The sequence below is a fragment of the Nomascus leucogenys genome, chromosome 22a (genome assembly GCF_006542625.1).
Source record: "Nomascus leucogenys isolate Asia chromosome 22a, Asia_NLE_v1, whole genome shotgun sequence".
Taxonomy (NCBI): Eukaryota; Metazoa; Chordata; class Mammalia; order Primates; family Hylobatidae; genus Nomascus; species Nomascus leucogenys.
Genome location: NC_044402.1, coordinates 70,151,784 through 70,172,655, shown reverse-complemented (window position 1 = coordinate 70,172,655; position 20,872 = coordinate 70,151,784). Strand labels below are relative to the sequence as shown.

Below are 20,872 nucleotides of genomic sequence, written 5' to 3'. Positions count from 1 at the left end.
GCCATTCTAACTGGTGTGAGATGGTATCTCACTGTGGTTTTGATTTGCATTTCTCTGATGGCCAGTGATGATGAGCATTTCTTCATGTGTTTTTTGGCTGCATAAATGTCTTCTTTTGAGAAGTGTCTGTTCATGTCCTTTGCCCACTTTTTGATGGGGTTGTTTGTTTTTTTCTTGTAAATTTGTTTGAGTTCATTGTAGATTCTGGATATTAGCCCTTTGTCAAATGAGTAGGTTGCAAAAATTTTCTCCCATTCTGTAGGCTGCCTATTCACTCTGATGGTAGTTTCTTTCGCTGTGCAGAAGCTCTTTAGTTTAATTAGATCCCATTTGTCAATTTTGGCTTTTGTTGCCATTGCTTTTGGTGTTTTAGACATGAAGTCCTTGCCCACGCCTATGTCCTGAATGGTATTGCCTAGGTTTTCTTGTAGGATTTTAATGGTTTTAGGTCTAACATTTAAGTCTTTAATCCATCTTGAATTAATTTTTGTATGAGGTGTAAGGAAGGGATCCAGTTTCAGCTTTCTACATATGGCTAGCCAGTTTTCCCAGCACCATTTATTAAATAGGGAATCCTTTCCCCATTGCTTGTTTTTGTCAGGTTTGTCAAAGATCAGATAGTTGTAGATATGCGGCATCATTTCTGAGGGCTCTGTTCTGTTCCATTGATCTATGTCTCTGTTGTGGTACCAGTACCATGCTGTTTTGGTCACTGTAGCCTTGTAGTATAGTTTGAAGTCAGGTAGCGTGATGCCTCCAGCTTTGTTCTTTTGGCTTAGGATTGACTTGGCGATGCAGGCTCTTTTTTGGTTCCATATGAACTTTAAAGTAGTTTTTTCCAATTCTGTGAAGAAAGTCATTGGTAGCTTGATGGGGATGGCATTGAATCTAACTTGGGCAGTATGGCCATTTTCACGATATTGATTCTTCCAACCCATGAGCATGGAATGTTCTTCCATTTGTTTGTATCCTCTTTTATTTCATTGAGCAGTGGTTTGTAGTTCTCCTTGAAGAGGTCCTTCACATCCCTTGTAAGTTGGATTCCTAGGTATTTTATTCTCTTTGAAGCAATTGTGAATGGGAGTTCACTCATGATTTGGCTCACTGTTTGTCTGTGATTGGTGTACAAGAACGCTTGTGATTTTTGTACATTGATTTTGTATCCTGAGACTTTGCTGAAGTTGCTAATCAGCTTAAGGAGATTTTGGGCTGAGACAATGGGGTTTTCTAAATATACAATCATGTCATCTGCAAACAGGGACAATTTGACTTCCTCTTTTCCTAATTGAATACCCTTTATTTCCTTCTCCTGCCTGATTGCTCTGGCCAGAACTTCCAGCACTAAGTTGAATAGGAGCGGTGAGAGAGGGCATCCCTGTCTTGTGCCAGTTTTCAGAGGGAATGCTGCCAGTTTTTGCCCATTTGGTATGATACGGGCTGTGGGTTTGTCATAGATAGCTCTTATTATTTTGAGATACGTCCCATCAATACCTAATTTATTGAGTTTTTAGCATGAAGGGTTGTTGAATTTTGTCAAAGGCCTTTTCTGCATCTATTGAGATAATCATGTGGTTTTTGTCTTTGGTTCTGTTTATATGCTGGATTACATTTATTGATTTGCGTATGTTGAACCAGCCTTGCATCCCAGGGATGAAGCCCACTTGATTATGGTGGATAAGCTTTTAGATGTGCTGCTGGATTTGGTTTGCCAGTATTTTATTGAGGATTTTTGCATCAATTTTCATCAAGGATATTGGTCTGAAATTCTCTTTTTTGGTTATGTCTCTGCCAGGCTTTGGTATCAGGACGATGCTGGCTTCATAGAATGTGTTAGGGAGGATTCCCTCTTTTTCTATTGATTGGAATAGTTTCAGAAGGAATGGTACCAGTTCCTCCTTGTACCTCTGGTAGAATTCGGCTGTGAATCCATCAGGTCCTGGACTCTTTTTGGTTGGTAAGCTATTGATTATTGCCACAATTTCAGAACCTGTTATTGGTCTATTCAGAGATTCAACTTCTTCCTGGTTTAGTCTTGGGAGGGTGTATTTGTTGAGGAATTTATCCATTTCTTCTAGATTTTCTAGTTTATTTGCATAGAGGTGTTTGTAGTATTCTCTGATGGTAGATTGTATTTCTGTGGGATCGGTGGTGATATCCCCTTTTTCATTTTTTATGGCATCTATTTGGTTCTTCTCTCTTTTCTTCTTTATTAGTCTTGCTAGCAGTCTATCAATTTTGTTGATCTTTTCAAAAAACCAGGTCCTGGATTCATTAATTTTTTGAAGGGTTTTTTGTGTCTCTATTTCCTTCAGTTCTGCTCTGATTTTAGTTATTTCTAGCCTTCTGCTAGCTTTTGAATGTGTCTGCTCTTGCTTTTCTAGTTCTTTTAATTGTGATGTTAGGGTGTCAATTTTGGATCTCTCCTGCTTTCTCTTGTGGGCATTTAGTGCTATAAATTTCCCTCTACACACTGCTTTGAATGTGTCCCAGAGATTCTGGTATGTTGTGTCTTTGTTCTCATTGGTTTCAAAGAACATCTTTATTTCTGCCTTCATTTCATTATGTACCCAATAGTCATTCAGGAGCAGGTTGTTCAGTTTCCATGTAGTTCAGCAGTTTTGAGTGAGTTTTTTAATCCTGAGTTCTAGTTTGATTGCACTGTGGTCTGACAGACAGTTTGTTATAATTTCTGTTCTTTTACATTTGCTGAGGAGAGCTTTACTTCCAACTATGTGGTCAATTTTGGAATAGGTGTGGTGTGGTGCTGAAAAAAATGTATATTCTGTTGATTTGGGGTGGAGAGTTCTGTAGATGTCTATTAGGTTCACTTTGTGTAGAGCTGAGTTCAATTCCTGGATATCCTTGTTAACTTTCTGTCTCGTTGATCTGTCTAATGTTGACAGTGGGGTGTTAAAATCTCCCATTATTATTGTGTGGGAGTTTAAGTCCCTTTGTAGGTCACTCAGGACTTGCTTTATGAATCTGGGTGCTCCTGTATTGGTTGGGTGCATATATATTTAGGATAGTTAGCTCTTCTTGTTGAATTGATCCCTTTACCATTATGTAATGGCCTTCTTTGTCTCTTTTGATCTTTGTTGGTTGAAAGTCTATCTTATCAGAGACTAGGATTGCAACCCCTGCCTTTTTTTATTTTCCATTTGCTTGATAGCTCTTCCTCCATCCCTTTATTTTGAGTCTATGTGTGTCTCTGCACGTGAGATGGGTTTCCTGAATACAGCACACTGATGGGTCCTGACTCCTTATCCAGTTTGCCATTCTGTGTCTTTTAATTGGAGCATTTAGCCCATTTACATTTAATGTTAATATTGTTATGTGTGAATCTGATCCTGTCATTATGATGTTAGTTGGTTATTTTGCTCGTTAGTTGATGCAGTTTCTTCCTAGCCTCGATGGTCTTTACAATTTGGCGTGTTTTTGCAGGGGCTGGTACCGGTTGTTCCTTTCCATGTTTAGTGCTTCCTTCAGGAGCTCTTTTAGGGCAGGCCTGGTGGTGACAAAATCACTCAGCGTTTGCTTGTCTGTAAAGTATTTTATTTCTCCTTCACTTATGAAGCTTAGTTTGGCTGGATAGGAAATTCTGGGTTGAAAATTCTTTTCTTTAAGAATGTTGAACATCGTCCCCCACTCTCTTCTGGCTTGTAGAGTTTCTGCCGAGAGATCAGCTGTTAGTCTGATGGGCTTCCCTTTGTGGGTAACCCGACCTTTCTCTCTGGCTGCCCTTAACATTTTTTCCTTCATTTCAACTTTGGTGAATCTGACAATTATGTGTCTTGGAGTTGCTCTTCTCGAGGAGTATCTTTGTGGCGTTCTCTGTATTTCCTGAATCTGAATGTTGGCCTGCCTTGCTAGATTGGGGAAGTTCTCCTGGATAATATCTTGCAGAGTGTTTTCCAACTTGGTTCCATTCTCCCCATCATTTTCAGGTACACCAATCAGACGTAGGTTTGGTCTTTTCACATAGTCCCAAATTTCTTGGAGGCTTTGTTCCTTTCTTTTTATTCTTTTTTCTCTAAACTTCCCTTCTCGCTTCATTTCATTCATTTCACCTTCCATCAGCGATACCCTTTCTTCCAGTTGATCGAATCTGCTACTGAGGCTTCTGCAATCTTCGCGGAGTTCTCGAAACTTGGCTTTCAGCTCCATCAGCTCCTTTAAGCCCTTCTCTCCATTGGTTATTCTAGTTATCCATTCTTCTAATTTTTTTTCAAAGTTTTTAACTTCTTTGCTATTGTTTTGAATTTCCTCCCGTAGCTCAGAGTAGTTTGATCGTCTGAAGCCTTCTTCTCTCAACTCGTCAAAGTCATCCTCCATCCAGCTTTGTTCCGTTGCTGGTGAGGAATTGCGTTCCTTTGGAGGAGGAGAGGAGCTCTACTTTTTAGAGTTTCCAGTTTTTCTGCTCTGTTTTTTCCCCATCTTTGTGGTTTTATCTACTTTTGGTCTTTGATGATGGTGTTGTACAGATGGGTTTTTGGTGTGGATGTCCTTTCTGTTTGTTAGTTTTCCTTCTACCAGACAGGATCCTCAGCTGCAGGTCTGTTGGAGTTTACTAGAGGTCCACTCCAGACCCTGTTTGGCTGGGTGTCAGCAGCAGTGGCTGCAGAACAGCGGATTTTCGTGAGACCACAAATTCAGCTGTCTGATAGTTCCTCTGGAAGTTTTGTCTCAGAGGAGTACCCGGCCGAGCGAGGTGTCAGTCTGTCCCTACTGGGGGGGTGCCTCCCAGTTAGGCTGCTCAGGGGTGAGGGACCCACTTTAGGAGGCAGTCTGTCTGTTCTCAGATCTCCAGCTGCGTGCTGGGAGAACCACTACTCTCTTCAAAGCTGTCAGTCAGACAGGGACATTTAAGTCTGTGGAGGTTCCTGCTGACTTTTTGTTTGTCTGTGCCCTGCCCCCAGAGGTGGAGCCTACAGAGGCAGGCAGGCCTCCTTGAGCTGTGGTGGGCTCCACCCAGTTCAAGCTTCCTGGCTGCTTTGTTTACCTGAGCAAGCCTGGGCAGTGGCGGGCGCCCCTCCCCCAGCCTCGCTGCCGCCTTGCAGCTTGATCTCAGACTGCTGTGCTAGCAATCAGTGAGACTCCGTGGGCATAGGACCCTCCGAGCCAGGTGCGGGACACAATCTCCTAGTGTGCCATTTTCCAGGCCCGTTGGAAAAGCGCAGTATTAGGGTGGGACTGACCCGATATTCCAGGTGCCGTCTGTTACCCCTTTCTTTGACTAGGAAAGGGAACTCCCTGACCCCTTGCACTTCCCGAGTGAGGCAATGCCTCGCCCTGCTTCGGCTCACGCACAGTGCGCTTCACCGACTGTCCTGCACCCACTGTTTGGCACTCCCTAGTGAGATGAAACCGGTACCTCAAACAGAAACGCAGAAATCACCCGTCTTCTGTGTCGCTCAGGCTGGGAGCTGGAGACAGGAGCTGTTCCTATTCGGCCATCTTGGCTCCACCCCCCTCCCCAAACACAAGAGCTCTTAAATGTAATCTCTGCTTCTAATGGAAGACTCTTAAGTACCCCAAAATGCCAAGATAAAAATTTTCCTAACCTTATAAATTAACATCAAATGCACGAAGAAGCTAAAGGGTAGAATGAGAGAGATTATTATAGGAAGGCAGGAGAGAAGAGGAGAGGACTAAAACAATGAATAGAGGAAAGGCTTTGAAGAGTCTAAGAAAAAATGAGTTCAACAAATCAAATTTTGAAAAATAAACACAACATATTAGAAGCTGGAGTTGACAGTTAAAAATAATAATAAAAACAAATTACAATATGCTTAGAAACAAAATCCAAAAACGAAATACAGACATTCTGCTCAATGTGATATATATATATCCTAGAAAAACCTCGCACTAAAAATAACAAGGCTCATGGGAGAAAAAAAGGGTAAGGGATGGACACTCACAACCTATTCAAGTTTGTAACCAGAGAAGTAACAAAAGCAGTAATTGGTACCTGGGAAGATCATTTGCAGGCCCAGGCAAACATCATGTGGTGGTTTAAGGCCAGATCAGAGCATGTTAACACTGTACAACAGAGTTAAGAAAGCCAGCCAACTATGACAATGCAGAGGGAAGAGAAGCAAAGAAGGGAGCCTGCCTCTTAAAAAACCAAGGTAAAAGTAGTGGTGCACCTCTTGGGGAGGAAGCCCTGGGTGTAGGTGCTCATTTCTAATTTTCTTGGTATAGTGCTGAAAAGGCTCCTGCTGTCTTTGCAGCAGAGCTCTGAGTTTTTTCCTCTCCAGCTAAAGGTTATGATTCTACCCCACTATCCCAGCTCTCCTAAACCAGGGATGTTACATATGAATCAACAACTTCCACATTATAATGACACATTTTCCCTATTTTCCAAACACATATGAACCAACCAATATTATAAAGAGGTGCGGTAATTTGGCATATAGTCAGTTGTGCTAACAATGGTGTTGGTGGCAGGTTAGAAATGTAGTAGAAATTCCAAGATACTTTTCTCAATTAGCACCCATCAAATTTCTAAAGCAGAAAAGTAGCCTCAGCTTCATGCTGGAGCTCTATTTACTGGTGCAGCTTCCTTGGCCTAAATATAATAGCCTTAACTTGGGTTTCCGTCAAGCACAGTATCAATCCTCAGGGCCATTCTCTGGGGTTTTCCAGAACTACTACTTAGCTCAGTCATTCAGCATTTACTGGGCACTTCAATATGTCTTCCCTTTTAATCTCCACCTTTGCCAGGCCTCTCTGGCCATCCACCTGGCAACAGAACTGACAGTCAAACTACAATCCCTCTCTGCCACTCTTAGCTTGCCACTGGAGAAATTCACCAGAAAGAAACATGAAGCCTTAAAAGACAGAAAACAGACACAGGAATGTAAAAGCATACTTCAGGGCCCAGAGGGTTCAGAAATTTAAGATTTCAGCTAATAGCCATTTATGAAACTGGTTCTCCAAGACCTGAGAGAAAAGGCAAACTTGGAAAAACACATTATGTCCCAGGTGAGGATTATTTCATAATTTCAAATATAAACTTCCTATGAAAACAGTATCCTTGATCAAGTGATGGTCATGGCAATATGAAGTTTTATAAATTTCCTGGCCTTATACACTTAAAGGACAAGTAGAATTAGCCAAGCAAAGGGGGGGAAACTCACGCCAAGAAGAGAATACAGCATAAGCAAAGGCAAAAGACGAAAGTCTGAAAACACAGACCACTGAGTTGGCCTTAACATCATGCTAGATATCAAATACAGCTAGGAAGGGAGATTATCTGCATCTGAGCTGGTGGGAAGATAGGTACTCTTATATACCAATGGTGAGAATATACAGTAGTAAAATTTCCCTGAATGGCAATTTGGCAATCTTTGGAACAGGAATTCCAGTTCTAGGAATTTAACCCAAAGAAATAATCAGACAAGTGAATTGGGACTGTATGCATACCTATTCATCATAATGTTATTTATAATGGCAAAAAAAAAAGTCTTTGGTTTCCAATAGAAGATGATTAGGTAAATAAATAATAGCACGCCTGTACCATATAAAGAAAAACAACGCTGGAGCTCTATATTCATTGTGACCAAACAGATGTTCAAAAACTATTATTATAAATGAGAAAAGCATGCTATTTTAAAATAGGGAATTTTAAAGCATGCTATTTTAAAATAGGGAAAATATGTCATTATAATGTGGAAGTTGTTGATTCACATGTAACATCCCTGGTTTAGGAGAGCTGGGATAGTGGGGCAGAATCATAATCTTTAGCATATGCAGTATGAAATTATTTAAGTATTGATAATATTCACAAATAAAATCTGTTAGTATATTCCTTTTTATAGATGTTCAAAACTGTCATTAGTGAGAAAAGCAAGTAATACAGGAGTATACACAGCATGAAACCATTAAAATATGACATACATAAAATCTGTTAGAATGTCAGACATTTTAAAGTCATAATACAGGACCAGGTGCAGTGGCTCACGCCTGTAATCCCAGCACTTTGGGAGGCTGAGGTGGGTGGATCACCTGAGGTCAGGAGTTCGAGATCAGCCTGACCTGTATGTTGAAACCCCGTCTCCACTAAAAATACAAAAATTAGCTGGGCATAGTGGCAGGCACCTATAATCCCAGCTACTCGGCAGGCTGAGACTGGAGAATTGCTTGAACCCGGGAGGCGGAGGTTGCAGTGAGCCAAGACCGTGCCACTGCACTCCAGCCTGGGCGACAAAGAGACTCCATCTCAAAAATAAATAAATAAATAAATAAAGTCATAACACAGATGAAAAAGAAAAAGAAAAAACTGCCAGGTGTGGTGGCTCATGCCTGTAATCCCAGCACTTTGGGAGGCAGAGGTGGGCGGATCACCTGAGGTAGGGAGTTTGAGATCAGCCTGACCAACATGGAGAAACCCCATCTCTACTAAAAATACAAAATTAGCTGGGCATGGTGGTGCATGCCTGTAATCCCAGCTACTCGGGAGGCTAAGGCAGGAGAATAGCTTGAACCCGGGAGGGGGAAGTTGCAGTGAGCCAAGATCTTGCCATTGTACTCCAGCCTGGGCAACAAGAGCATAACTCTGTCTCAAAAAAAAGAAAGAAAGAAAGAAAAAGAAAAAAATTTAAAAATAAAGAATGTCAGATGTTTACAGTGAGTCACCACAAAGTAATAGAGATTTAGGTAATATTATCTTTTTGTTAATATTTATTTTCTATTTATTCAACAATAAATATGGATTGTAGTTTTAAGTTAATAAACATCTTTTTAAAATACAAGTCTGATTTCCAATACTACTTGTTCCAACAATAACAGATTACTATATTATCAGTTATAAGTTCTATATTTTTATTTTTAGAAAGTACAATACTGTTAACAAACAGAAATAACTCCCAACCGTAGGGAATTCGGGCATTAAGGAAAATGAAAACAAAACAGTTATCATAACCATAATTTCCCATTCCTCCAAATTCATGATATGGAGCTGAGGTTCATTTGTCCCTGAGGAAGCAGTATAGGATCCTAAGAAAAGATGATGGTCCAACTGACAAGAGGAAATAAATCAAATACAATCTCAACCCAGACAGCATTTGTACAGCCCTCAAGAACTTTTCAGACCTTAAACAGTCCCTGAGCATGGAAGTAGGCACTATTGCTACATGTATTTCAGGCACAAAATATGGACACAGGTCCAAATCATTTTGGAAAAGAAACAAGAGGACATGAGACAAGAAAATCCAAGAAAAACAGATTCAAACTCCCAATCTGCAAAATCTACAGATGGTTTCTCAACCTAAATTAACCTTTCTTTTTTTGATGGATTTTCTAGACAGTTTTCATCACATTTTTTCATAAATGTGAGCTTCATAAAAAGAAGTCAGGTAAATTCACAGCTGGTTACAACAATACTCAAAGAATATTAACACAGACTACACAGGGCTAGAAGGAATATTTAATATGTCACCTTACAAAAATGAAATACAAAGATCTTAAAAGACTATAACACTAAGATGAAACTTGAAGATTTATGTAAGCCCCTATAATCAGACTGTCTGCTTTAAAATCAGCTTCACAAGTATAACGCTAGAAGGGAGTTCTAACTTGTTAGCTGTAAGGTGGGGCCCAGGGGGAAATGTTGGGCATTTTGTTTAACCTCTGTGGCTCCTGCCAACAATTTAGGATAGCTGCTAAAAAAATAACAAAAAGCTTTGGGCCTTAATCAAGACACGGTATGCTTATCAAAAGATGTCCCACCACGGTGCACTGAATCAGGACATAGATTTTAAAAGAAAATGAGTTTACTAGATAGTGAAAAGAAAGAACTATGTGCAACAGAGAATATTAATATCTAAAAGTAAATATTTAAAACAGTGTCATATGGAAATAAAAATCTTTCTAGAAGGCAAAACAATAAATATGCTAAAATTACAATATTTAACACAATATTGAGAAGAATTTAATACTTAGAGCTATCAAGGGAATAAGTTGCCTCATAAACTAGGTAAGCTCCCTACGATTGGAAATATTTATGGAGAGGCTTACCAACCGTCAGGAATGTTGTAAGATCAATTCCTGCACTGGAAAAGAAATACATTAAATATTTCTTTTTTTTTTTTTTTTTTTGAGACAGAGTCCTGCTCTGTCGCCCAGGCTGGAGTGCAGTGGCGCAATCTCGGCTCACTGCAAGCTCCGCCTCCCGGGTTCACGCCATTCTCCCGCCTCAGCCTCCGGAGTAGCTGGGACTACAGGCGCCTGCCACCACGCCCGGCTAATTTTTTTGTATTTTTTAGTAGAGACGGAGTTTCACCGTGGTCTTGATCTCCTGACCTCATGATCCGCCCGCCTCGGCCTCCCAAAGTGCTGGGATTACAAGCGTGAGCCACCGCGCCCGGCCTACATTAAATATTTCTAAGGCCTTTCCCCCAACAGTTTATGTGATTCCCCGCCCTACCCTCACCATTAATGTAATTTATGATACCAAATTAAAATTAAACCTTATGCCTCCAAAAGTAAAATTAACTTTTTTCTTTTTTCGAGATGGAGTCTTGCTCTATCGCGCAGGCTGGGGTGCAGTGGCGCGATCTCGGCTCACTGCAACCTCCACCTCCTGGGTTCAAGCGATTCTCCTGCCTCAGCCTCCCAAGTTGATGGGACTACAAGCACGTGCCATCATGCTGGGCTACTTTTTGTATTTTTAGTAGAGACGGGGTTTCACCATATTGGCCAGGCTGATCTCGAACTCCTGACCTAGCGATCGCCCGCCTCAGCCTCCCAAAGTTCTGGAATTACAGGCATGAGCCACCGCACCCGGCCTTTTTTCTTTTACCTATTCACTTATGAAAAGTATCTCTGATTTTTTATTTCAACTGTCCTACTTTTGTTATTATTTTTGGAAAGCTGTTGGTCACTTGGATTGTGTCTTGAATAAAGACAAGAATATTCAAAGCATATCTACACAGTAACTTATTTTGCAAAGTGATTATTTCTCAATTATGTAAGAGTATACAGGAAAAAAGTAAACAAGCAAAATTTATAAACAGTGATAATCTTTGGATGGTAGGGCTAAATGTAAACGTTTTCTTTTTGGTTTTTTTCTGTTTGTTTTGAGACAGGGTCTCCTTCTGTCACCCAGGCTGGAGTGCAGTGGCATAATGTCAGTTTACTTCAAGCTCCACCTCCCAGGTTCAAGTGATCCTCCTGCCTCAACCTCCGGAGCTAGGATTACAGGCATGCGCCACCACGCCTGGCTAATTTTGTATTTTTAGTAGAAACGGGGTTTCTCCATGTTGGTCAGGTTAGTCTCGAACTCCCAACCTCAGGTGATCTGCCTGCGCCGGCCTCCCAAAGTGCTGGGATTACAGGCATGAGCTACTGCGCTCAGCCAAAACATCTTTTAATTGTTACAATTCCTACTCTATAGTAGTAATTAAAATGTCATTGTCCATTTATTCTCATCCTATCTTCCTTTATGATATTTTAAATTACAAGAATAAAATCATGAAAAGGGTTTGCTTAACAATCCCATGGGCCTATAAGGTAATGGTGTAGAAATTCTAATCCTGAAGCCATACCTAGCTCTTCACTAAATTTCAAATATAAATACTAAAGCAAATATGTCATTTGTGCCTACAGTTCCAAATAAAATGCAACATGACATTAAAAGCCTTAATGAATATTTAAATGGCATAAAATAGTTATTTGTTCAAGAACATCTATATTTAAGTACTCTTCCTCTATCAACCTCTTTCCATCTTATCCCTTCATCTATTTTCACCTTAATCTATTCTATTCTATATTAATTATTGCATTTTGACCATTTTAATATATGTTAAAAAATACTTTGAGAAGAACAAAAGTAAAAGCAAATTTTAAATAATAATCATATTCATTTTTAAAGGGGTTGATGGAACTTCTTATCTTTCTTGCCAAATAAATCACACAAACTCAATTAACATTGCTTCTTGCTTATGATGCCTAGCCACCAACAGAATTTTTATTCCATGTAGGCCATTAGTCCTAATAAAATAATGTTTTCCATTAATAAACAAAAAACAAACCAGATTAAAACAGGATATACAACCCCAAAAAGAGACTAGCGGAAGAGTCACAGTAGTTTCATAGCCTCATTAGTAATTAAATTCAAAAATATATTTTGTTCTTTAACCTACAATGAATACTAGTAAAATTTCAGTATATTTTCTTTTGCTTTACTAAGTTAAAAGTCAACTCTCAGCTGGGCGCAGTGGCTCACGCCTGTAATCCCAGCACTTTGGAAGGCCAGGGTGGATCACGAGGTCAGGAGATCAAGACCATCCTGGCTAACACGGAAAAACCCCATCTCTATTAAAAATACAAAAAATTAGCCGGGTGTAGTGGCGGGTTCCTGTAGTCTCAGCTACTCGGGAGGCTGAGGCAGAATGGCGTGAACCTGGGAGGCGGAGAGTGAAGTGAGCCGAGATCACGCCACTGCAGTCCAGCCTGGGTGACAGTGCAAGACTCCGTCCCAACAACAACAACAAAAAAAAGTCAGCTCTCCAAAATACCTTACAGGCTGGGCACGGTGGCTCACACCTCTAATCCCAGCATTTTGGGAGGCCAAGGTGGGTGAATTACCTGAGGTCAGGAGTCCAAGACCAGCCTGGCCAACATGGCAAAACCCTATCTCTACTAAAAATACAAAAATTAGCTGGGTGTGGTGGCGTGCGCCTGTAGTCCCAGCTATCTGGGAGGCTGAGATGGAAGAATCGCTTGAACCCGGGAAGCAGAGGTTCAGTGAGCCAAGATTACGCCTCTACACTCCAGCCTGGGCAAAAGAGTAAGACTCTGTCTCAACGTAAATAAAATAAAATAAAATAACCTTACAATCTAAATATAAGTTTTTATTCTCTTGATGTACAATAGTAACTATTATACTTAAGGAAAGCTTTGATTTTCATTAAAACTCTGTAATAGCCATTACTGGCTAAAATGGCATTAACTTTATTAGTTGTAGTTTCTCCCAAGAGATAGTGCCACTAAAATAGATAGAAAATTTATAAGAAATTATTGGTACATTATTTAGCTATTATCACTACCCACTATTGGATTATCAACTGAATCCAGGGAAAAGAATGGCTAATGTCATATCCTGGTTGTGGAAGTTTTAAAACATGTTTACAAATTCTTCGACATTCTTCCCATCAAGAGGTGGGATCCATATCACCTTCCACTGAATCTGGACATATTTTAGCAACTCGTTTATAACTCAAAAGGATGAAGTGACACCACATACCTTCCAAGACTAGCTCAGAAAAGGCTCTACAGCTTCTACTCTTGGGCTGTTGGCCTGGGAGAAGTAAGTCACTACTATGTAAGATGTCCAACTTGAGACCACCATGCTGGAGAACCCACATGTTATCATACTGATCAAGAAACCAGCTGAGTTCCCAGATGGTCAGCATCAACTACCAGCCCTGTGAATGAGCCATCTTAGATCTCTGTCTCAGTGTGAAGCTCTCAGATGACTACGGCTGCAGCCAACAACTGCAACCACGTATGATAACCTAAGTGAGAAATGCCTAGATGCCATTCTCACGTTCCTAAGTCATAAAATTGTGAGCAAAATAAAATGGTAATTTTAAGACATAAAGCTTTGGGCAAATTTGCTGCATAACAACAGTAATGACAATCATGGTTTATCCACTTTATAGAAAGAACACTTAGACCAGCAGATAGAAGAACTAGTGCCCAATTTCAACTCCACCACTAACTAGATGGCATTTACTAGCCTGAGTGAATCAGTTAATTCCATGGAATTCAGTTTTTTCATCCATAAATAAGAAAGACAAGATGAATTATATGGTCCCTTTTAGCTCAAGCAGTCATAATTTTTATAACCCTTGAATTGCCTGACACTAATTTTCATTTCGTTTTTGTTGTATCACATGACTTTTCTTTTTTTCTTTTTTTTGAGATGGAGTCTCACTCTGTCACACAGGCTGAAGTGCAGTGGTGCAATCTCAGCTCTGCAACTTCTGCCTCCAGGTTCAAGGGGTTCTCCTGTCTCAGTGCCCTGAGTAGGTGGGATTACATGCATGTGCCAGCATGCTCAGCTAATTTTTGTATTTTCAGTAGAGATGGGGTTTCACCATGTTGGCCAGGCTGCTCTCGAACTCCTGACTTCAGGTGATCTGCCCACCTCGGCCTCCCAAAGTGCTGGGATTACAGGTATGGGCCACCACACCCAGCTGACTTTTCTAACTCAAGACTTGACAATAAGTTTAAAACCATAAAGCAAACACCTTATTTTATATATATATTTATATTTTATATATGTTATATATGTTATATATAATTTATATTTAATATATAATATATAATACAAATATATAAATATATAATTTATATAAATATGTATATAAAGTACCACTGCATTCTAGCCTGAGAGACAGAGCAAGACCCTATCTCACAAAAAAAAAAAAAACAAAAAAAAACCATACCGTAGATACTTCTGGCTAAGCAACTCTACTTCAAATTCTTAAGTTTTCAAATGCCTAAATGACCCTATTTTTATCCCTTTGGAAAATGTGATCAATATATAAACTATAAAAAGTTTAGCATTCTGGGGCTGGGCACGGTGGCTCACACCTGTAATCCCAGCACTTTGGGAGGCCAAGGTGGGCGGATCACCTGAGGTCAGGAGTTCAACACCAGCCTGACCAATATGGAGAAACCCCATCTTTACCAAAAATACAAAACTAGCCAGGCGTGGTAGTGCATGCCTGTAATCCCAGCGACTCGGGAGGCTGAGGCAGGAGAATCGCTTGAACCCGGGAGACGGAGGTTGCAGTGAGCCAAGATCACACCACTGCACTCCAGCCTGAGCAATGTAGCAAGACTCTATCTCAAAAAAAATAAATAAATAAAAAATAAAGGTCAATGAGTCTAAACTACTTAAATGTATTAAATATACATCACATGTTTTAAAAGTAAATCTTCTCAGCTATAACAAAAACAATGTATTATGAGAGACTAGGGGCTGAAATAAAGTATTTTAAAGTTGTTAACCTCAAAAAGTATTTACCATGATATTCACACTGAGACATTATCATAATTAAGGAACAAATGGTTACATAAAACATACTATAGGCTGGGTGCGGTGGCTCACGCCTGTAATCCCAGCACTTTGGGAGGCCGAGGTGGGTGGATCACAAGGTCAGGAGATTGAGACCATCCTAGCTAACACGGTGAAACCCCATCTATTAGCCGGGCATGGTGGCAGGTACCTGTAGTCCCAGCTACTCGGGAGGCTGAGGCAGGAGAATGGCGTGAACCCGGGAGGCGGAGCTTGCAGTGAGCCGAGATCGCGCCACTGCACTCCAGCCTGGGCAACAGAGCAAGACTGTCTCAAAAAAATAAAAAAAATTTAAAAATAAAATAAAAATAAATAAATAAATAAATAAAACATACTACACACACAGGGAAGTTGCTAAAACAGAATCTAAGAGAAATGAACATGGATGGAGCAGGAGGCCATAATCCTTAGCCAACTAATGTAGGAACAGAAAACCACATATATTCTCACTTTAAGTGGGAGATAAATAATGAGAAAATATCGACACAAAGGGAGAACAACAGACACTGGGGCCTACTTGAGGTTGGAGGTGGGAAACAGAAGTGAGGACCTGAAAAGGACAGATTAGAAGCAATAGTAATGAACAAAAAAGGGGCAATATTTCAAATTATCTGATATCACCTAGAAATTACTTCTAGAAGAGATTCAAAAGCCCCTCAATACACACACACGTGCACACACAAACACACACACAAGGATGTCCTTCTAGCACCCAACCATAAAACAGAATGTTGTTGCAATGCAGTTGTGTACAATGAAAGTCTCCAAGGGAAATTCAAATGCTAATCTGGAGAGTTTAGGCCAAGATAAAAATGATTGTTACTTCTGTCCTAGACAGAGGAGAAGGCATCTGTGTTGAAGATCAGCTTTTTACATATCCAGAAATAAAATTCAATTCATGAAAATAAAGTAGAATTGTTAGCAAGCCTGTTGGATACATAATGCTAGGCATGCTAAAATAATATGACGGTTCTAACCTACCACATAAATATAAACTTCAGACCACAGATTTTTGTTGTTTTAAATCAAGTCAAGATGCTTATTTTAATAAAGTGCTCTGAACAATAACCAAACCATTTCATCATGCAATAGTTGTCTAAAGTTCCTACTGGCTACAGATATAAGACTCCTGCCCAGGTGGCTTTAGCTAAAGAAGTGCCCATTCATTCACCCATTCATATTCAACTCCTACTCTGAGAACTCGCCTTTTAATAGGCCATTCCACCTCCCCACAAAATGCCCTTAGAGCAAAATAAACAGTTTAAAACTATATGTGTATTACCAATTACTTCCTTCTTTGGCATACGAAGAATTAGCATTCTTACTCCCACCATTCCCCTCCCCTATCTTCAAAATGGAATTATTACAGTTTAGTTAAAATAATAATGTTTATATGTTTTTGAAAGTCTATTTTAAATACCAGAAAGTTTTTCCCATTTGTCATTATAACAATATGATTCTCAGAAGTTATTTTGTTACAAAACAGAAGGAAAATTTATAAGCTAACCATTTATATAAGTTTTTTTAATTACTCTATTTTATTTAACTAACACACATACAGTGTTTACAATATGCTGGGCACCAGGGCTGTAAACGCTTACATATGTTAACTCATTCAATCCTCATAATATTCTCATGAAATAAGTACTATTATTATCTCCATTTCACAGATAAGGAAATTTAGACATGAAGAAGTTAAGACACTTGCCCAAGGTTACACTACTAATAGGTAAAGGAGCCAGAATTCAAACCCAGGCAGTCTTAATTCCAGAGTCAGACTCCTACACAGCATAATAAACTGCCTCTCCAATCTGATGAAAATTCTTGAAAATTGCCCATAATGAGACTCCACAAAATGTAACATTGTGTGAAAGCCTTTTTAGAGGGGAAAAACTATAAAATTTAAATTTTAAGGTATTAAATCAATTACAAGACTTCCAAAACAGAAACCATCCCTTTAAAAGGAGTATATTTGGTTTAATTCACATTATATTATCAACTCAAAATGAATTTCCAAAAGAAAAAAGATATATATGTTTAAATGTAATTTTATTTTTTAGATTTTATTAAATGTATTAGAAATATGAAATTTAAGTTGAATAAGCAACAAGATTATAAGCAAATATAAATAACAGCAATTTTTCTCTTATAAATTATGTAATGAAATATAGAAACATAACAATGATTTTTCATATTTATTAATAAACACTATAAAAATTGAAATTTCAAATTGATGGTCCTTTTCCCAGTATATAGTTTAAAAAAAAAAAAAATCCCTGACATGTAAAATGTAACTTTATTATAAGATTAGAAAAAGTTCCATTTCATAGTCTTTTAATAAATTATCCTAAACTTAGCAAAATTTTCAAAAATAATTTCATTGTACATATGACAACTACATGGGTAAATTTGGGGATAGCCTCTGAGGAGAAATCTCTACCTCTTTCTACTCACTTTTAAACTGTGAAAAAGAAAAATGAATTATAAACAAGAAGTAAAAATTTAGTTATAGACCTTGTTCTGTCACTAAGTAATTGTGTGATCTAGGCTTCCCAGAAGCCATTATGGGCTTCAGTGTCCTTATCTATAGAATGAGAAACTTAAACTACATAATGCCTACAAATCTATATAGTTTTAGAACTATAAAAAAAGTATAAAATAATAAAAAAGTATTAAAAAAGTATAAAATTATACTTTTTAAAAAGTTTTGAACTTTAAATCTCACCTCATCTGAAGAATCTACTTGTCCCAAAGTTCCTGTTGCGCCTACAAAACCTTTGGAGGAGAAGAAAAATAGTTGTCCTTCATAGTTGCTACATATTGCTTTATTTTCAAATCATTCTGAGAAATACAAATATCAAAAAGCTAAGTTTTGTTACATTAGGACACCTCATTCTAACAGTTATCTTGGCAAAGTCCAACTTTTTTTTTTTTTTTTTTTTTGAGACGGGATTCTTGCTCTGTTGCTCAGGCTGGAGTGCGGTGGCGCAATCACACCTCAATGCAACCTCCACTTCTGAGAGTCAAGCAATTCTCCTGCCTCAACTTCCCAAGTAGCTGGGATTACAGGCGCCTGCCAGCACACCCAGCTAATTTTTGTATTTTAGTAAAGACGACATTTCACCATGTTGGCCATTCTGGCCTCAAAACTCCCGACCTCAGATGATCCACCCACTTCGGCCTCCCAAACTGCTGGGATTGTAGGCATGAGCCTCCGTGCCCAGCCTCCAACATTTATCTAAGTTTGGACCTAATAGGTTGATACTTCAATAGGAATTCTCCAGTGAAAACTCAGATTTAATACAGTAATTACAAATGGTGTTTCAGAAAGACCTCTTTTTAGTTTTAAACCATAGTTTACTAAAATATTGAGGTAGTAAAGTTTTGGGCTACTCTTGAATAGCAACTGTACATTTTTCATGAGTTAGAACCAGAACCTTAATAAGCTAATCAAATTCCATTTAAGAAAAATGCATTCTCTTCTTTGGTCAATCTATTCTTTTTTGCCTCTAAATTTTTACTACTTTTATTACTTTTCTTAAAAAGAATAATACTGTTTTAGCTCAAAATAAATTTTTTCAATAATGAGTAAAGTTTGAGAGGTTTTTTTGGTTTTAATACAGAAAAGTTACTACTGTTCAAATTAAATATTTAGACAAACCTTGAACAGCCAGAGAACTAGTACCAGCAGATGGCTCCTGCACACCATATACAAGCTTATCCTCAGGATATGTAAGTCCAGAGCTCTTTAAAGCTATAAGGTACTTTTCATGACTTTTCTTTACACAAGCATTTTCTCCAAGACCTAATTAAAACAAACTTCAAATCAGAAAAAAATATTCCATTCAAAATCTCAGTATGGTCTTTTCATTAACTAATATCTATAAATAGGTGAATATTCTAATGGAGTGGGAGTCCTAGAATGAATAGTATCAGATAGATTCGAATAACATTTTTGTGCTTATGTTTAGCACTAACAATCCTAGAATACACAGCATGTTTACACCAAATAATGAAATCTACAAAGTAGGTGAGCATCTAAAATATCCATTGGAATGTGGGGCACAAAAATTAATAAGACATGATCCGAGCTTTCAAGGAACCTGAAAATTACTGTAAAGAAAGTCAGAGAGGTAATATGGTAGATAATAATTATGTAGTGGAATTCACCTTCTGGTTTGACAGTCTGTGCTCTCATAATACCAAGCATGCAGTTATCGAAAGCAGAGTGCTTGGGAAAGGCGTATGAATGTTTTGTATAACAATACACCATTCAACAATTCCAAGTTTTATAACTTAAGCTGTATATTAGAAAATCCTAGGCCATACAACACAAAAACTTAAAATACCAAAAGTGAAAACATAGACATGATGGTTGTTACTGTTAAAGAAAGGGGATCACTTCTCAGCCTTGTGTTTAAAGAAAGAGAGGTAGAGCCGGGCGTGGTGGCTCATGCCTGTAATCTCAGCACTTTGGGAGGCCAAGGCTGGCAGATCACCTGAGGTCAGGAGCTCAAGACCAGCCTGGCCAACATGGTAAAACCCTGTCTCTACAAAAATACAAAAATTAGCTGGGCATGATGGCGGGTACCTGTAATCCTAGGTACTGGGGAGGCTGAGGCAGGAGAATCACTTGAACCCGGGAGGCAGAGGTTGCAGTGGGCTGAGATCACGCCACTGCACTCCAGCCTGGGCAACAGAGCAAGACTCTGTCTCAAAAAAATTAAAATAACATAACATAACATAATATAACATAATTAAAATAAAATAAAATAAAATAAAGAAAGAAAGGTAGAGCATAATTATCATGTCACACCAAAAGTTAGGAGACCTAGGTTCCAGTACCAACTCCAACATAAATTAATTGTGAGGTTTAAACAGGCCATTTCATTTTTCTAGGGCTCAATTTCCTCATCCATAAAACAAGAAGTTCTCTTAATAACTTCCAGCTTTAGCATTCTATGAAAATTCTACAATTTACCTTTAAGTTCTAAAAGACTCAATTTCTTATCATTATAGTAATATATGTAAACTATAAATTTTTTCTAACATTTTACTCACCAGAAGTCAGATCTTTGTAGTTTTGTTGGTTTGTCAAAACCTGAGTAAGAACAGACCGCATTGCTCCTCCCATTTTAGTTAGGTCTTCTAAAAAGGAAATTTGAGGTTCCAAAAGCTGAAGGACTTTGTTAAGGTCCTTTTCTGATGGTCCATCAGCTGCTAAAATAAAAAAAGAAAAAAATCAAATAAGGGTAATTTTCTTTAAAATATCTTACTAAAAATAACAGCATTTATTCTTTTAAAATTATAATGGCTTAAATTATAGTATTTTATAATCAAAAAAGTCAATACAAGAACTCTGTTTAGAAATTGGTATCTGCCCAGCACCTAGCCAAGGAAGGGTAGACTTGCTCAGGAATTCAGTCCTTTGGAAAACAGTAGATGGAAAAACACAGATGACCTCCTAAGATATGAAGCACTTAATTTGTGTAAGAAGCATTTAAATATAAAAAATTAGCTGAGTGTGGTAGTGCACGCCTGTAGTCCCAGCTACTCAGGAGTCTGAGGTAGGAGGATGGCTTAAGCCTGGAGGTGAAGGTGGCAGTGAACTGAGATCATGCCACTGTACTCCAGCCTGGGCGACAGAGTGACACCCTGTCTCAAAAACAACAAAAAGAAGCAGCAGCATTTGATCTGTGGGCCCTATACTTCCGCATATATAAATGTCATCATTAAGATCGTTTCAAAAAAAGATAGTATTTAAGAAAAATTTCAGATCACATC

At 38.6% G+C, this 20,872-nt stretch overlaps 1 protein-coding gene across 1 annotated transcript in view; it reads right to left on the bottom strand.

Annotated features, from left to right (window-relative positions):
* The window catches only part of UBR3 (ubiquitin protein ligase E3 component n-recognin 3), a 254,404-nt gene that overhangs the window by 195,547 nt on the left and 37,985 nt on the right, over positions 1-20,872 (bottom strand). Inside the window, exons 3-5 of the mRNA XM_030802267.1 lie at positions 20,150-20,308; positions 18,750-18,893; positions 17,814-17,863 (exon numbers count right to left, since the gene is read on the bottom strand). Of these exons, the coding sequence (XP_030658127.1) occupies positions 17,814-17,863; positions 18,750-18,893; positions 20,150-20,308 (353 nt within the window). The remainder of the gene's footprint in view (positions 1-17,813; positions 17,864-18,749; positions 18,894-20,149; positions 20,309-20,872) is intronic.